Here is a 15,627-nt window from a genome sequence, read left to right on the forward strand (position 1 = left end):
ATTCAGAATGCCCTAGATGCTCGCAGTCCGAAGCGGGCATCCTTCATATGTTGTGGCAGTGCCCCAGGCTGTCCTCCTTTTGGGTGGTGGTGTTGAATAAAGTGGGTTTGGCATATAGTTGTAATGTGCCTCGGGATCCTCTGGTATGTGTTTTGGGCTATGTGGAGGAGGTAATAACTGATAAGCTGTATAAAACGGTTATAGCTAGACTGTTATTTATTGCGCGAAAGTTGATCGCCAAATTCTGGATTAGGGAAGAGCCACCAACAAGGAGAGACTTTATGAAGCAAGTGGACCATATCATTGCTTTGGAGAAGAGTATCTACGTTAGGAGGAACAAGATGGACCTCTTTGACAGGTTGTGGAGCCCGTGGCTTGAATCAATGTGACCTGAAGACCTTTTGCCCCTATGGAAATATTTTTTGACAAGTCATCTTCCTCTTCTTGTACTTTTGTATGTGATAATTTAGTGGGGGATGACTCTTGACAGGTCTCTAGTGGGTGGGGGGAAGGGGGGTGGGAGTTTGGTTTGGGACTAAATAAGTTTTCTAACAAAAAAAAGTATTGTGTATTTGTATATTGCTGAAAACAAACTATTCCTTTTATTGTTTATGCACAATTTTGATGGTTTAATAAAAATATCTGATTAAAAAAAAAACCTCGATGACCTTTAGACAAAAAGGATCTTTATACTTTTCTACCATAGACTATCATGCATATTGCAGTTATAAAGAAAGCCATGAAACTAACCCTGGGGCTTACCTGTTATGCTCCTCCTCCCCTCTCACAGCATTAGTCTCAGCAGGCACTGAGGGAGAAGTACTGCAGCTGCATCCCCCTCCTCCTCCATGTTTTGTAGATATGTTTTTTTTACTAGATTTATTAATAATATTTTTGGAGTGGGAGGCAGGAGGATTGGATTGGTGCAAATGAGGTTTCAAATTACTTAAGAGACAGGGAATTTGGACAATTTACACTGTCTGAGCGCTGCCGTTTAACGGCCACCGATGGCTGATTACCAAATCTGTTCAGACAGGCCGACCGCACTCCCATGCGCACAGAGCAATTGTTCATACGATGGTATTTGGATGTGAATATCATTCACTGCCCATCAATCATTTTTTTAAGCAAACTTAAAAATCATCTCGCTGGACGAACAAACGACATGGGTTCTATTAAAGGAAGACTTGTTTTGTCTGTTTCCCAGAAGTCTGCCAGACTGTACACCGACAGATTTGATAACTGATTTTACTTTTTATTTAACCCTCTCCCCATACACACCATTTCCTTAGTTTCTGGGTGCATTGGTCATTTTATTAAAACGAATAAAATATGGGTGCACTGGATGCATTTGTTGGAGGGCGGCGAATCCAGCCGGTAGAGGACAGCCAAAGTGCAGAGAGGAAAAAAGATTTCGCCTGCACGTCCATCCGATTAAAAAAAAAACATTCTGGTCTGATTGCCGCCCTTAATCATAGCATTCCTAATGGTCCCAAGAATCCACTTACTTTAATCTGTTGGTTGGGCAATCCCTGCACGTGTTGCTGCTGTCGAACAGCCATGAGACATGCAGCCGCGGGGACTTTTCGAGAACGCCGAAGACACTCGGTTAGCACCTGATCCCTGCACGTTCACTCATCACCATTAGTTAACACTACTTTAGAAAAAAAAAAGGTGTAAAAACCATCCCACAGCGACAAGGTGTACCACATCGGGACAGGACCTACCTCTTGTAGTTCACCTTGCTTTGTCAGCAGATGTTAAAATAGATAATGTAAAAGTAGGACCTGAGTCCCGACTGTGCAGCCACCCGCCCGAGGGGAAAAAAATAAAAATTATATATCTCTATAAGTTACCTATTGATCCAGTCACTCATAAACTCTGACATTGTAGTCAAATTCCCCTAGAATACTAACCACAGTGATGTTTAGAGTGCCCCTGTGCTTGTGGTGCCCCTGTGCTTGTGGTGCCCCTGTGCTTGTGGTGCCCCTGTGCTTGTGGCGCCCCTGTGCTTGTGGCGCCCCTGTGCTTGTGGCGCCCCTGTGCTTGTGGTGCCCCTGTGCTTGTGGCGCCCCTGTGCTTGTGGCGCCCCTGTGCTTGTGGCGCCCCTGTGCTTGTGGCGCCCCTGTGCTTGTGGCGCCCCTGTGCTTGTGGCGTCCCTGTGCTTGTGGCGTCCCTGTGCTTGTGGCGTCCCTGTGCTTGTGGCGTCCCTGTGCTTGTGGCGTCCCTGTGCTTGTGGCGCCCCTGTGCTTGTGGCGCCCCTGTGCTTGTGGCGCCCCTGTGCTTGTGGCGCCCCTGTGCTTGTGGTGCCCCTGTGCTTGTGGCGCCCCTGTGCTTGTGGCGCCCCTGTGCTTGTGGCGCCCCTGTGCTTGTGGCGCCCCTGTGCTTGTGGCGCCCCTGTGCTTGTGGCGCCCCTGTGCTTGTGGCGTCCCTGTGCTTGTGGCGTCCCTGTGCTTGTGGTGCCCCTGTGCTTGTGGTGCCCCTGTGCTTGTGGTGCCCCTGTGCTTGTGGCGCCCCTGTGCTTGTGGCGCCCCTGTGCTTGTGGCGCCCCTGTGCTTGTGGCGCCCCTGTGCTTGTGGCGCCCCTGTGCTTGTGGCGCCCCTGTGCTTGTGGCGCCCCTGTGCTTGTGGCGCCCCTGTGCTTGTGGCGCCCCTGTGCTTGTGGCGCCCCTGTGCTTGTGGCGCCCCTGTGCTTGTGGCGCCCCTGTGCTTGTGGCGCCCCTGTGCTTGTGGCGCCCCTGTGCTTGTGGCGCCCCTGTGCTTGTGGCGCCCCTGTGCTTGTGGCGCCCCTGTGCTTGTGGCGCCCCTGTGCTTGTGGCGCCCCTGTGCTTGTGGCGTCCCTGTGCTTGTGGCGCCCCTGTGCTTGTGGCGCCCCTGTGCTTGTGGCGCCCCTGTGCTTGTGGCGCCCCTGTGCTTGTGGCGCCCCTGTGCTTGTGGCGTCCCTGTGCTTGTGGCGTCCCTGTGCTTGTGGCGTCCCTGTGCTTGTGGCGTCCCTGTGCTTGTGGCGCCCCTGTGCTTGTGGCGCCCCTGTGCTTGTGGCGCCCCTGTGCTTGTGGGGCCCCTGTGCTTGTGGCGCCCCTGTGCTTGTGGCGCCCCTGTGCTTGTGGCGCCCCTGTGCTTGTGGCGCCCCTGTGCTTGTGGCGCCCCTGTGCTTGTGGCGCCCCTGTGCTTGTGGCGCCCCTGTGCTTGTGGCGCCCCTGTGCTTGTGGGGCCCCTGTGCTTGTGGCGCCCCTGTGCTTGTGGCGCCCCTGTGCTTGTGGGGCCCCTGTGCTTGTGGCGCCCCTGTGCTTGTGGCGTCCCTGTGCTTGTGGGGCCCCTGTGCTTGTGGGGCCCCTGTGCTTGTGGCGCCCCTGTGCTTGTGGCGCCCCTGTGCTTGTGGCGCCCCTGTGCTTGTGGCGCCCCTTTAATTGTGGCGCCCATATTCTGTATTAGCAAACAGAAATCATATATTTCGGGCTCCACTGGTTTAGTGTAAATGCACATTCTCTCCTCCCGTCTATTCTAGGTGTGATGTCAGAGCTATGCTCTGAGCCAATCAGAAGTCTCCAATGTAGCCCCTACTTCCTCCTCCAGATCGGACCAGCTTCAGCTGCATCCCCCTCCTCCCTCATTTTATATTTTGCGTTTTACTGTAGACAGATCTTGTTGTTGGTGAGGAGGTTTAAGAACTTTTACAGAGATCCAGAAGATGAGAAAAGGGGAAGAAGTTGACGGAGAAGCTACTATCCCTGAAAACAAACATATTGCAAAGTTTGATATATTAATTTGTAGCCTCATTTTTTTTTTTTTGACAGTTACATTTTCTTTTTCCAAAGATTAACAGTTACATTTTTTGCCCAACTTTCCCTGGGAACAGAAAGTAAAGGACCCCTGTTAAATGAAATCACCGCTATTGACTTCATCGGTCATCAGTCTTACGTGTACGGGGGGCTCCCCACTTTCTCCTGATAGCTGATGTAGGGCAAGAGAAAGTAGGAGTCTGGCAGCGACTTTCTCCGCTCTCCTCTTTGAAAGCACATGAATAAGTCTGCCGAGAGTCATCTAATGTAGAGAATATGGAGACATCAGCTGACGCAGACACCACAGCATTTCCTCAGGGAAAACCAAAAGATTGGGCATGAAAATTCCACATGTCCAATCCTCTTTCCCAACACTCTGCCAGTAGAGAGCTGGAGGCCCCATACACCGATGGTCAGCTAGTCGGGCAGAAATTGGCGAGTTCAGTTGCCTTTTTTTCCCTTGTGTGTGGGGTCTTTAGACTGTTTGTATAATGAGACATGTGAGGAATGACTGTTTCAGATAACACAGGCCGATTTCTGCTGGTCAATGGCTGACGTATTCCCTGGGTTATAAATGAGCCTTGAAAGCAAACACTGAAACAAAGCAGCTATACACAGGTGTTATACGCCACATGGACCTGTACAAAAGCCGTGCAAACACCCCCTGATAGGACCCGCAGCGACGCTGAAATAACAGTTATAGGTTCTGTTCTTATGGGAAGACAAGACATCATGAATTTTCACTTGCAGATGATAACCCTAAACCCCACCATTTTTTTTTTTTGCCCTGATTTTCATTTTGCAAATTCCGGACAGTCGCTATATATGTGATGGTTTTCTTGATTGTCACCCAGTTTTCCCAGAGGAAAATACGGATACAAAAAAAGTTTTTCAACAATTTGATCAAAGAACAAGAGTTTATAATCGGAGCTCATCGGCTAGAAATATAACGACATCAGTGTTTGAAAACCTAAATTTCCACAGATCTAAAGAATTCTACACATAATGAAATGCCAGGAACTAGGCCACGGTTTATTGCTCTTTACAGGCTTGATAAATCATTAACGCTTAGAAGAACAGCTAGTAGAGCGGTATAGAAGCTGGCACCACTGTCCTGCTTTCTGCAGGGCCTAAAGGGAGCCGGAAGGCAATGCTATAAACTAGTTTTGAACCAAGATAATGTACCGGTATGTGTCTCCACGGTGACAGACTACAAACAAACCCTGCGTAGTCAGATCCCGCAATCGTAGACACGTCCACTTGTCTTGCACGTCTTCTAACGTAATTGTCATAAGCGAGAAGTCGAGAACAGAAGACGGATCACAGGATCCGACTGCACAGGATCAGACTGCACAGGATCAGTTTTGTAATCATGGACACGCATAAGCCTGCATAGGAGCTGTATACCCAAAGCGGGTGAGGCCTTTTAATCAGTGATTTGTCCAACTTTGAAATAAAATTTACAAAGGGCATGGATGACTAAATAATCTGCTGTCACCCTCGTGGATCCAGTGCAGGCTTTTTTTTTTCCAGAACTGGAAGCAATGATGTCCTGTTCTTCCCTTTTTTTTTTTTTTTTGTTTGGTTTGAGAGTGAACATTCTCATTAATATTAATTTAATATTAATAGGAATTGCAACAATGGCTTTGCAGTCTTTGAGTACACGAGGGTGACATTTTTTTGACTAGCTTAAGACTTTTTTTTTTTTTTTCCACTTGTTACCGAGCACATTTTTTTAATATACCGTACACAGAATTTTAAAGAGCTCGAATATATATATATATATATATATATATATATATATTTATTTTCATCCTTTTCTGTCACGTGGGGCTTAACTATTGTTACATTTATATAGAGAAACTCTTTCACTTTTTTTATGATCATAAACGACCATTAAATATTCCATATAAACACATCTCCTTTCCATAGCAATTATTCTTACATATCAGACACATAAGGATAGTAAAATTAAAATGTGAATTTGTATACTTTTTATTTCCCCCAGTTTTTTGTATTATTCATTTTATTTAGTCCTAAAACAAAAAAATAAAACATGTATTTTACGATGTTGTAATGCCTCCCAAAGGTCTTTTTTGTCTGATTTCCTCTGTAACTGGGGCTGGCGTCTTGGCCCCATGGTAGCTTGGGACACAGCACAGATCTGAGCGGAGCCTTTCTCTATCTCTGTGATTAAAACAATGGAATCCACTGCGATCCTTCCACATTTACCCTTTTTTTCCATCTTGTTTGCAGCTTTCCTTGAAAGGGTAATTAAAGAAGAACCTTTTTCTGCTGATGAAGTTAGAGAGGTAAGTGCTCATCTTTTAATTGTGCCTTAATATTGCTGATGCTAATTGTCTGAAGCGCACTACTCCTTTCAAGTGACTTTTCAGAATGGCACTGAGCTGTGTAGCTGGGAATCCAGCTCTGGAGTGATACACACAGATTGTGCTGCTGCTTTCTAGATGGTTCATCCGGAGAAGCAAATACACTATCTGAGAAGGAAATAGGGTCATGAAAGAAGCTGTGGGGACAATTTATTTTTCTACTTAAATACATATATTAGGGTCTGAAACTTCTTTTTTTCAATTTGTTTCACTATTTGTCTTTTTTCAGGCCCTGTGCTTCATTGCACATTTTCACTTTTGATGCCGTTTGCGCTCATAAATTAACTATGAGGAGCTCAGAAATGGGGTGAGAGTTTGTATCTCATTTTAATCTGAATGCGCTCCCTGGCAGATTCTCACTTAACTCATTCTGCAGCCAACAATAGAAAGTGCAACACAGAGACTACAAAAGGCAAATTATAAAATGTATAAATATATTTAATGAAATCCTACTGTAAAAATAACTTTTAGCCCCAAATACTTGCATTTAAGTAAAAAAAATAAAAAAAAAGTCCATCTTTGGGGACTTTTTTTTTTTTTTTTTACGCTCTGCCCCTAGAACTTTTTTACTTTGGAACAGTCAAAATTGGACGGGAATGCTCACTCTTGGGAGGGGCTTGTGTAAACTTTTAGCCTCTTTGGCACTAGGACCTACCAAATTTGCCAGACTTGGAACTGTGGGCAACTTTGCTAAGGGAAGCGGAGGCAGCGGTCCACTTGGAAAAACGGAAATGTCACTTAATGCAGCTGGCGGACTACAGCTCCCAGCATGCAGATAGATGATATACCTGTCTAGTGTTTACACTTTGTTTTTCATTAGATTTTTTTTTTAGCATTTTTGTTTCCTGAAGATGTTTGTATGATATCTATCTATCTATCTATCTATCTATCTATCTATCTATCTATCTATCTATCTATCTATCTCCTCTACAAAGTAAGGACTGTCAAAAAATAAAAGGCAAAGAAAAAAATCTTAAAAAAATAAATTAGATGGAAAATAATCTTTAAAACTTCTTTAGGAAAAGAAAAAAAATCCTCCAAAAATTCCCTGAAAAAAACTTCATTTCTTCAAGCTTAAAAAAACTGCGCCTCGCCTGATTCATTGAGTGCATCTGCCTCTTAATGAATCGGGCGCCTCTCGCTCCTCCCCCGCTATCCTCCTACAGCAAAACTGGCGAGAAAAATACATGTCTTGATGATTCAGGTCCTTAATTTTTTTAACGCTTCAAAAAACTGCAATACCTTAAACCACCTACTGACAAAAGTGGCGCTGTTTTTCAAATTTTTAAATTCTGACGCACCCACTGTGCATACTGGATAGAGCATTCTTTCATTTTCCATATTTAGCAAAAAAAATTTTTTTTTTTCTTCTTCTGGAAAAGTCCCGAATTATTTAATGACCATTTTTTATTTTTGCTAAGCTGTAAAAACACATTGACGGATAATAAAGCCATTACGTTGATGATCCATACTCCAGAATTCATTGCTGTTGTATGAAAATTAATCTGAATTTTTTTTTTCCCACCATCGGGTTGATAATAACTTTACGATATGTATGAAGGGTCAAGTGTGATCACACCACCGTAAATGATTACTATTGCTGTTTTCTATAGAAGCGTGTAATTGCTGAGAAGCGTAAGCCAGGCGACATTATTCAGGACGGAATTAATTTATGGAGAGTCTGATGAATATGTATCAATGACGATGCATTGTTAATTTATCCTGTTAAACCGAACTCGCTGACTGATTCTCCGTTAACTCATTCTGCAGCCAGTCCCAATTGCAAAAAAATGATTCTTGGCCCCCAAATACAAAGTAAGAGCATAAATTGGCCCTCGTCCATACAAGGGACTGCACCTGGTTCTGTAGCTCAGCTCCTTTACTTGCCCGGGACAAACAGAAACACCCGGTACAATGCCTAGATGAGCCGCCGTGCCAATGTAAACGGTGAAGGTGGCACATCGCCTGATCGATGGCGTCACCATGAAGCAGAAATTACGACTGCTGCGCTTAAACTCCATCTTGATGTGGTCGTGCTCTTTGGGGTCTACTCTTCGTTTGCGGGGAGTTAAAGAGGTCGGGCCCCTAACCAGTCTAACATTCATCCGTTAGAGGTGTTTGGCCTTAACTACATCATCTCAATCATTGGACACCTGCGCCGTGCTCCGCTGTATCTGTCAAACCAGGATGGAGATGCTGAGCATGACTCTTCAGGAAAGAGGCCCCGCCTCCATGACTCTTTAGGGAATATTTGGCATGTGTCAATCATCGCGTTTTATAATGTAGAAACACGAAATGAGTGTAGTTAGAAACATTCTCCCCTGCACCATAAAGCAGTTTTGGCTGTTTAGTGGGGTGCAAAGTGATGAGGTGGTGAACCGGTTCCCCATAGTTTAAAAGGACATCAAACAAAAAGCGAGAGCTACAATCTGATTGGTTACTCTGGAAAAATTCCTTCTTTTTTTTGCCTTTTTTTTTTTTCCTTTTGCAAGTTCCAAAATATTTTTTTTTAGAGATCCATTAAACCTGGTGCTGAGTGGTAAGCTATTTAGCAGGGTTCCCAGATTACCGGCGCAGTAGTAGGTGTTTATTCTACGTGTCCGCGCTCTTAGAAACCCTTGCTCTGACCGCTTTCCTTTTGTATGTTTTGGTCTCTGTTTCTCGTAGGTGTAGACCTTCTTTCATATTTGCTTTTGGTTTTGTAAATATTTTACCCTGGATTTGGTTCCGTGAGCGTCACGTGGCTGGAATTGTCTGATAAGAGCGGGCGTTTTCCTCCGGCGTCTCGTTCTCCGCTCATTTTCAGCATTATATGTCCATGGCGCTGTTCTCTGCGGTCCTGAACGGTGCCCCAGCCATTGACTGAAGTGGCGGGATGCACCCCTGACCACCGCTCCAATCTTCTCCTATATGGTCCTGTGGTTTGCCGACCAGAGAGATCCTATTTTTTCTTTTTTTCTATCCAGGCAATCCATGGGATCCAAGTGATCATAATCCCTCCTAACTGACATTTATCACCTGTCCAGTGGACGGGTCAATGCTTTGGACCAAAATACCCCTTTTTAAAGGGGACCTTACAGCTTTTCTAAGGATCTGATCTTGTGTCCGCCCAGACATTGTTTGTCTCTTCTGTTTTCAGAGTACACAAAATAAGTGATCCATAACATCAGATATTCAAATAGAACTGGAGGATCCCCATTAATTATTATTAAAAAATATATATAATTTAATTTTAAAAAATTGGGCATACGAAACGTAAAAGGAATCCCAGATGGTCCTCCTTATTTATCAGTGGGGCCGCTGTGCTCTAATATTTGCACAACTGATGATCATTTATTCTGTTTAAAATGAAATATCAGAACCGACATGTGAACAGGGACTAACAGGTCAATAGTATTTAATACTTTTTTTTTTTTCCCTTATGAATTAATTTTGGAGCATTCTTGGAACTTGTTTGTTAACTCTATTACACCTCCTAGAAACAAGCGGACAACACAGGGTTACCATTTTCTGGGGGTTGAGGTGTCCCCTACACTCCAATCACTATGCAATCCATGCTGACTCTTTAGTGGGATGCAAAACGCCCGGTTGTCAAATTTTGTATGTTACCGAAGAGTAACCTAAGATTACTTCTGTATGGAATCTGCCGCCTCTCCGGCTCTGCTGATCCAGTGGTGCCTTCTAGCCTTGTATCTATTATTACCGTGATCGCCTGCAGCCAATCGCTGCCTTCAGTGGTCCCTTTCTGTTGACCGTTGAGGCCAGTGATCGGTACCGGTGATGTCTGTGCGGGACCGTTGGATCCCACTGGATCAGCAGAGTCGGAGAGGCGGGGGATTCGGTGAAATCGCTATTTCTAGATTTTAGCACTTTCCCTGCTCGTTAGCGATTTTGCTAAAATCCTTCCCCGAACCCCATATACTTTTGTAAACGTTTTACTGTCCCGATTATTTTCCCATGTTTGTATTGACATCCTATAATAAATGGAAATCCGTTGGCCATGATATTAAGGACGTGCTTTTTATTTAGGTGCTGGTGTATGAGGTCGGCTACCTCGTGGCTCTGGCCATCGGCGTGGTCTTCATCGTACTAATGACTCTGGTCGGCCTATTTTTCGCTTGCTGTCGCTGCTGCGGCAATTGCGGCGGAAAAATGTATCAGAAGCAGACGAAGAATATCAACTGCACGAGGCGATTTCAGTATATCTTCCTGTTCTGCGTCACTCTCGTCATCCTGTGAGTATCCAACCGTCTCTATACCTACAAACATGGATATTTCAGTACGTCTTCTGTAACCTAAATGTGACCTGATATTATAATGCATGTCCCTGCAGCGAGTATACGGCCAGCCGCAACTTTCCCCATGTGATATCCACTTGCTGAAAGTGTTTGAAGCACCTTTTTAAAAATGCTGATCCTCTGGTGATCAACTGATCGCCCCATGGTCAGCTAGGCATTTCTCCTACAGCGGCCACTGCTGGCGAAATGTGGTATTACATGGTAGAGATTGAGATGAATGTTCATCCAAGAGAAACAAGCCAAGGCTTAGGTTCAACAGAAAGGGAGCCCCCTTATATAGCGTCAAGAGAATGGGCCTGGGACCCTCTATGACTTCCATGTGTTGTAAAAGGGTCTTCAAAGGATCATCCCTTAAATCTTACAATGGCAATACTATAACGAGCCATTTTCTTGTGTGTCCTTCACATGACCAAGGAGGATTCTTTTACGCCAAAAGTCGACATTAAGCGTTTCTATTCAATGACCACAAGCTGAGATCTGTGAGAAGTGATCCTGGAGGTATATTGGGATATTGTGTCACTTTTTACTACATAATGAATAACCTTTTATTTGCTGAAACTAGACGTTTTCTGTGCATCAATACTACCATAAAACTGAGCACTGTAACTTCAGAACTGATGACGTCTTCTCCGCGGTCTCCATTTCCTCCTCAGGGCCGGCGACATTTGTGCCTTTTATAGCAACAGTAAAATAAACCAGGCAGTCAGCAACGGTTTCAAGTCTGTAAACGATACGGTGGATAACCTGAAGACCTATGTGAATTCGGTGCCCCAGGTACAGTACCCAGTGCCGAGCCGGCAGTGTGCCAGCCAACTACACTGCCTGGAGAGCGTCCATTATGGAAGTCCACCATCTGCTGAGACCACGGAGGGATTACACGGATCCCTGAGAACAAGGCTTTTATGGCCGTTTAGCAGCACAATGCTGTAAAGATTTATAGGGCATGTAAATAACCTGAAACCACAGCAACAGGGAACTGGAAAACTATAGACGTAATGTAGAAATACATGTTCATTAATGCACAGACACTAAAGGCCCTCCATAAACATTAGATTTAAAGGGGATCCTCAGGGGTTCGGAGTGTTATTGTCAAATTCCTAAATACTTTTAATTAGCAAATCTGATTCACTTTGTTTAGTGCTCCATATAGTGTAATGCACTCCCATAGTCCTCCATTTAGTGTAATGCACTCCCATAGTCCTCCATATAGTGTAATGTACTCCCCATAGTTCTCCATATAGTATAATGCACCCTAGTCCTCCATATAGTGTAATATACTCCCCATAGTTCTCCATATAGTGTTATGCACTCCCCATAGTCCTCCATATAGTGTAATGCACTCCCCATCGTCCTCCATATAGTGTAATGTACTCCCCATAGTCCTCCATATAGTGTAATGTACTCCCCATAGTTCTCCATATAGTATAATGCACCCCCCATAGTCATCCATATAGTATAATGCACTCCCCATAGTCCTTCATATAGTATAATGCACCCAATAGTCTTTCATATAGTATATTGCACTCCCCATAGTCTTCCATATAATATAATGCACTCCCCATAGTTCTCCATATAGTGTAATGCCCTCCCCATAGTTCTCCATATAGTATAATGCACCCCATAGTCCTCATATAATATAATGCACCCCAAAGTCCTCCATATACTATAATGCACTCCCCATAGTCCTCCATATAGTATAATACACTCCCTATAGTCCTCCATATAGTATAATGCACTCCCCATAGTCCTCCATATAGTATAATACACTCCCTATAGTCCTCCATATAGTATAATGCACTCCCCATAGTCCTCCATATAGTATAATGCACCCAATAGTCTTTCATATAGTATATTGCACTCCCCATAGTCTTCCATATAATATAATGCACTCCCCATAGTTCTCCATATAGTGTAATGCCCTCCCCATAGTTCTCCATATAGTATAATGCACCCCATAGTCCTCATATAATATAATGCACCCCAAAGTCTTCCATATAGTATAATGCACTCCCCATAGTCCTCCATATAGTATAATACACTCCCTATAGTCCTCCATATAGTATAATGCACCCAATAGCCTTTCATATAATATATTGCACACCTCCTAGTCCTCCATATAGTATAATGCACCTCATAGTCCTTCATACAGTGTAATGCAACTCCCATATAGTATAATGCACTCCCTATAGTCCTTGATGGAGTATAATGCAGGCCCCATAGATTATGATGCACACCCCATATTACACCAGTACTATGGCCACCACATACTCATTGATTTGAAAATTTAAAAAATCACTGCTCCGGTCTTTTTTTCAGCCCTACTGCTTGGCATAGCGTGGTGGATTATGACGTGATGTCTGAAGCAGAGGGTGAATGATGGGAGAGGGACTGTCACCTGACGCTCTCTTCCATCATTTATTTCAACTGTATCGGCATCTATGATGCGGGGAGCCGAGCCAACGCTGGCATCGGGGGACCCCCCCCCCCACTCACGGGCCCCATAGTGGCCAGTTGCTGGGGACCCCTGGGGTAGTTGGGGGGGCCCTGGGCAAATGCCTAGTTTGCCTGCCCCTAACGTTGGCTCTGACCCTATGATGAGACATTTTAAGCCTAGCCCACAATACCTGCAGAAATCTCCTAAAAACGTTCACTTTGGAGACCTGTTATTTACACTTGAAGTTTGTCTGGTGGAACAATCTTGCACAAAAGAGAGAATTACTGGATACATTTTTCTTTTGTCTTTCAGGACGTTGACCTTATTATCAATTCAAGCAAGATTCCCATTAGCAAGGCCAACAGCAGCGCCACTGGTAAGTCCACGTGTGCCACCGGTCAGGCCACTGCTTCTTCTTAACCGACATGCAGGACCCTTAACGGGAAGTTTTTAGCTTAGAAATCCTGTGCAATAAGTTAGCAGAGCACTATAGGGCAGGAGGAGCGGATATATAGCAATTGGGGGAAATATAAAAAAAACTCAAATAAATATATATATATATATTAGTCTAGCTCATTGCATGCTTAGGCGTCCAGTGGGTGGTATTATCATAACCATCCATGTGAAATCATAATTAATGAATGGACCGCCCACTGGACTCCTAAGTATGAAACTAATAAAATACACATTCGGTTTATTCTTTTCCTACAAAACTATATATCGATCTGCTCTGCTCCTCCTGCTCTATAACATGGTGCTGGTCACACTGCTTGTTCAATGTGGCGGGTTCCTTGTTCACTAGAGTTTGTCAGGACAATATGACTGTTCAAACCAAGCACAGGCTCTGTGTGAACCCCTTGCATAGTGGAGCAGTTCAATGCGTCTTCTAACCTACTTGTTTTTCATTGATCTCTGCAGACCTGAATCAAAAGCAAGTGTGAAGACACAATGAACTGCTTGCCCCACAGCAGGGGTACACAGAGCGCCTGTGCTTGGTTTGAACAGTCATTTTAAACTGACTGATTACATTTAATGCGTTTAAATAACAGATCAACTGTACAATAATAACTTGTTAAACGCTAAGATATCTTGGTTACATATCTTACAGTGCTGTGCAGATATTTTCAGCATTTCTGTGACTCCCAAACCTCAGAACCCAGGAAGCAAATTTAACTTTCTAATAAGTTTTTGCAATATGAAAGTATCTTGGAGAGCCTGCAGGTAACCCCCCAAACATGGGGAGAAAGCACAAACTCTCCACCGTTGTCGTCTGACGGATCCCAGGGCTACAAGCAACTGTCTTAACCACTGAGCCACCATAATCCCCCATTACAAAACCATGCGCCCCTCCGCTGTAGATGTATCACATGGGCCACGTTACCACATATCCAGATACATTTACTGTTCTAGGAAAGTGTCTCTACATGCGATGTAAACTAAGAAGCCCAAATACATCAATGTACTGATGAGCCGGACTGGAAAGTTCTGCTCCGGACTGGAAAGTGTCGTATCTGGCTACAAGTTATTAGTTGACTTTTTTTATTTTTATTGTGTCATTTAGGGATTGGAGCAATTCTTGGAGGAGCGATTAAAAGCGGCATCGAGATACAAGCAAATGACACCCTGTATACGATTCAGTCAACGGTGAATGGTAAGAAATCAGTTGTTCACCGAGTACATGATACCTGCGAAATGTTACAAATACAGAGACTTTCTGTTGGAATGACGCTTCTTATAGATGTCCAAATCCTGCATGTCCAGTGCTTTCCTCCCTCTCCGCACAACATAGTAGAAAGAAGGATCAGACGTGTTGGCATTTACTAACATGTTGATATCCAACATGCTTTGTCTTTTATCTCCTGACATACAGTATAGACCAAAAGTTTGGACACACCTTCTCATTTAAAGATTTTTCTGTATTTTCATGACTATGAAAATTGTAAATTCACACTGAAGGCATCAAAAATATGAATTAACACATGTGGAATTATATACTTAACAAAAAAAGTGTGAAACAACTGAAAATATGTCTTATATTCTAGGTTCTTCAAAGTAGCCACCTTTTGCTTTGATGACTGCTTTGCACACTCTTGGCATTCTCTTGACGAGCTTCAAGAGGTAGTCACCGCGAATGGTCTTCCAACAATCTTGAAGGAGTTCCCAGAGATGCTTAGCACTTGTTGGCCCTTTTGCCTTCACTCTGTGGTCCAGCTCACCCCAAACCATCTCGATTGGGTTCAGGTCTGGTGACTGTGGAGGCCAGGTCATCTGGCGTAGCACCCCATCACTCTCCTTCTTGGTTAAATAGCCCTTACACAGCCTGGAGGTGTGTTTGGGTTTTATTGTCCTGTTGAAAAATAAATGATGGTCCAACTAAAGGCAAACCGGATGGAATAGCATGCCGCTGCAAGATGCTGTGTATTGCCATGCTGGTTCAGTATGCCTTCAATTTTGACTAAATCCCCAACCGTGTCACCAGCAAAGCACCCGCGCACCGTCACACCTCCTCCTCCATGCTTCACGGTGGGAACCAGGCATGTAGAGTCCATCCGTTCACCTTTTCTGCCTCGCGCAAAGACACGGTGGTTGGAACCAAAGATCTCAAATTTGGACTCATCAGACCAAAGCACAAGTTTCCACTGGTCTAATGTCCATTCCTTGTGTTCTTTAGCCCAAACAAGTCTCTTCTGCTTGTTGCCTGTCCTTAGCAGTGGTTTCCTAGCAGCT

General features: G+C 44.3%; 1 protein-coding gene across 1 annotated transcript in view; it reads left to right on the forward strand.

Annotated features, from left to right (window-relative positions):
* The window catches only part of LOC138666007 (prominin-1-A-like), a 78,788-nt gene that overhangs the window by 27,208 nt on the left and 35,953 nt on the right, over positions 1 to 15,627 (forward strand). Inside the window, exons 3-7 of the mRNA XM_069754058.1 lie at positions 6,035 to 6,090; positions 10,198 to 10,403; positions 11,120 to 11,240; positions 13,213 to 13,276; positions 14,462 to 14,551. Of these exons, the coding sequence (XP_069610159.1) occupies positions 6,035 to 6,090; positions 10,198 to 10,403; positions 11,120 to 11,240; positions 13,213 to 13,276; positions 14,462 to 14,551 (537 nt within the window). The remainder of the gene's footprint in view (positions 1 to 6,034; positions 6,091 to 10,197; positions 10,404 to 11,119; positions 11,241 to 13,212; positions 13,277 to 14,461; positions 14,552 to 15,627) is intronic.

Source organism: Ranitomeya imitator, chromosome 2 (genome assembly GCF_032444005.1).
Source record: "Ranitomeya imitator isolate aRanImi1 chromosome 2, aRanImi1.pri, whole genome shotgun sequence".
Classification (NCBI taxonomy): domain Eukaryota; kingdom Metazoa; phylum Chordata; class Amphibia; order Anura; family Dendrobatidae; genus Ranitomeya; species Ranitomeya imitator.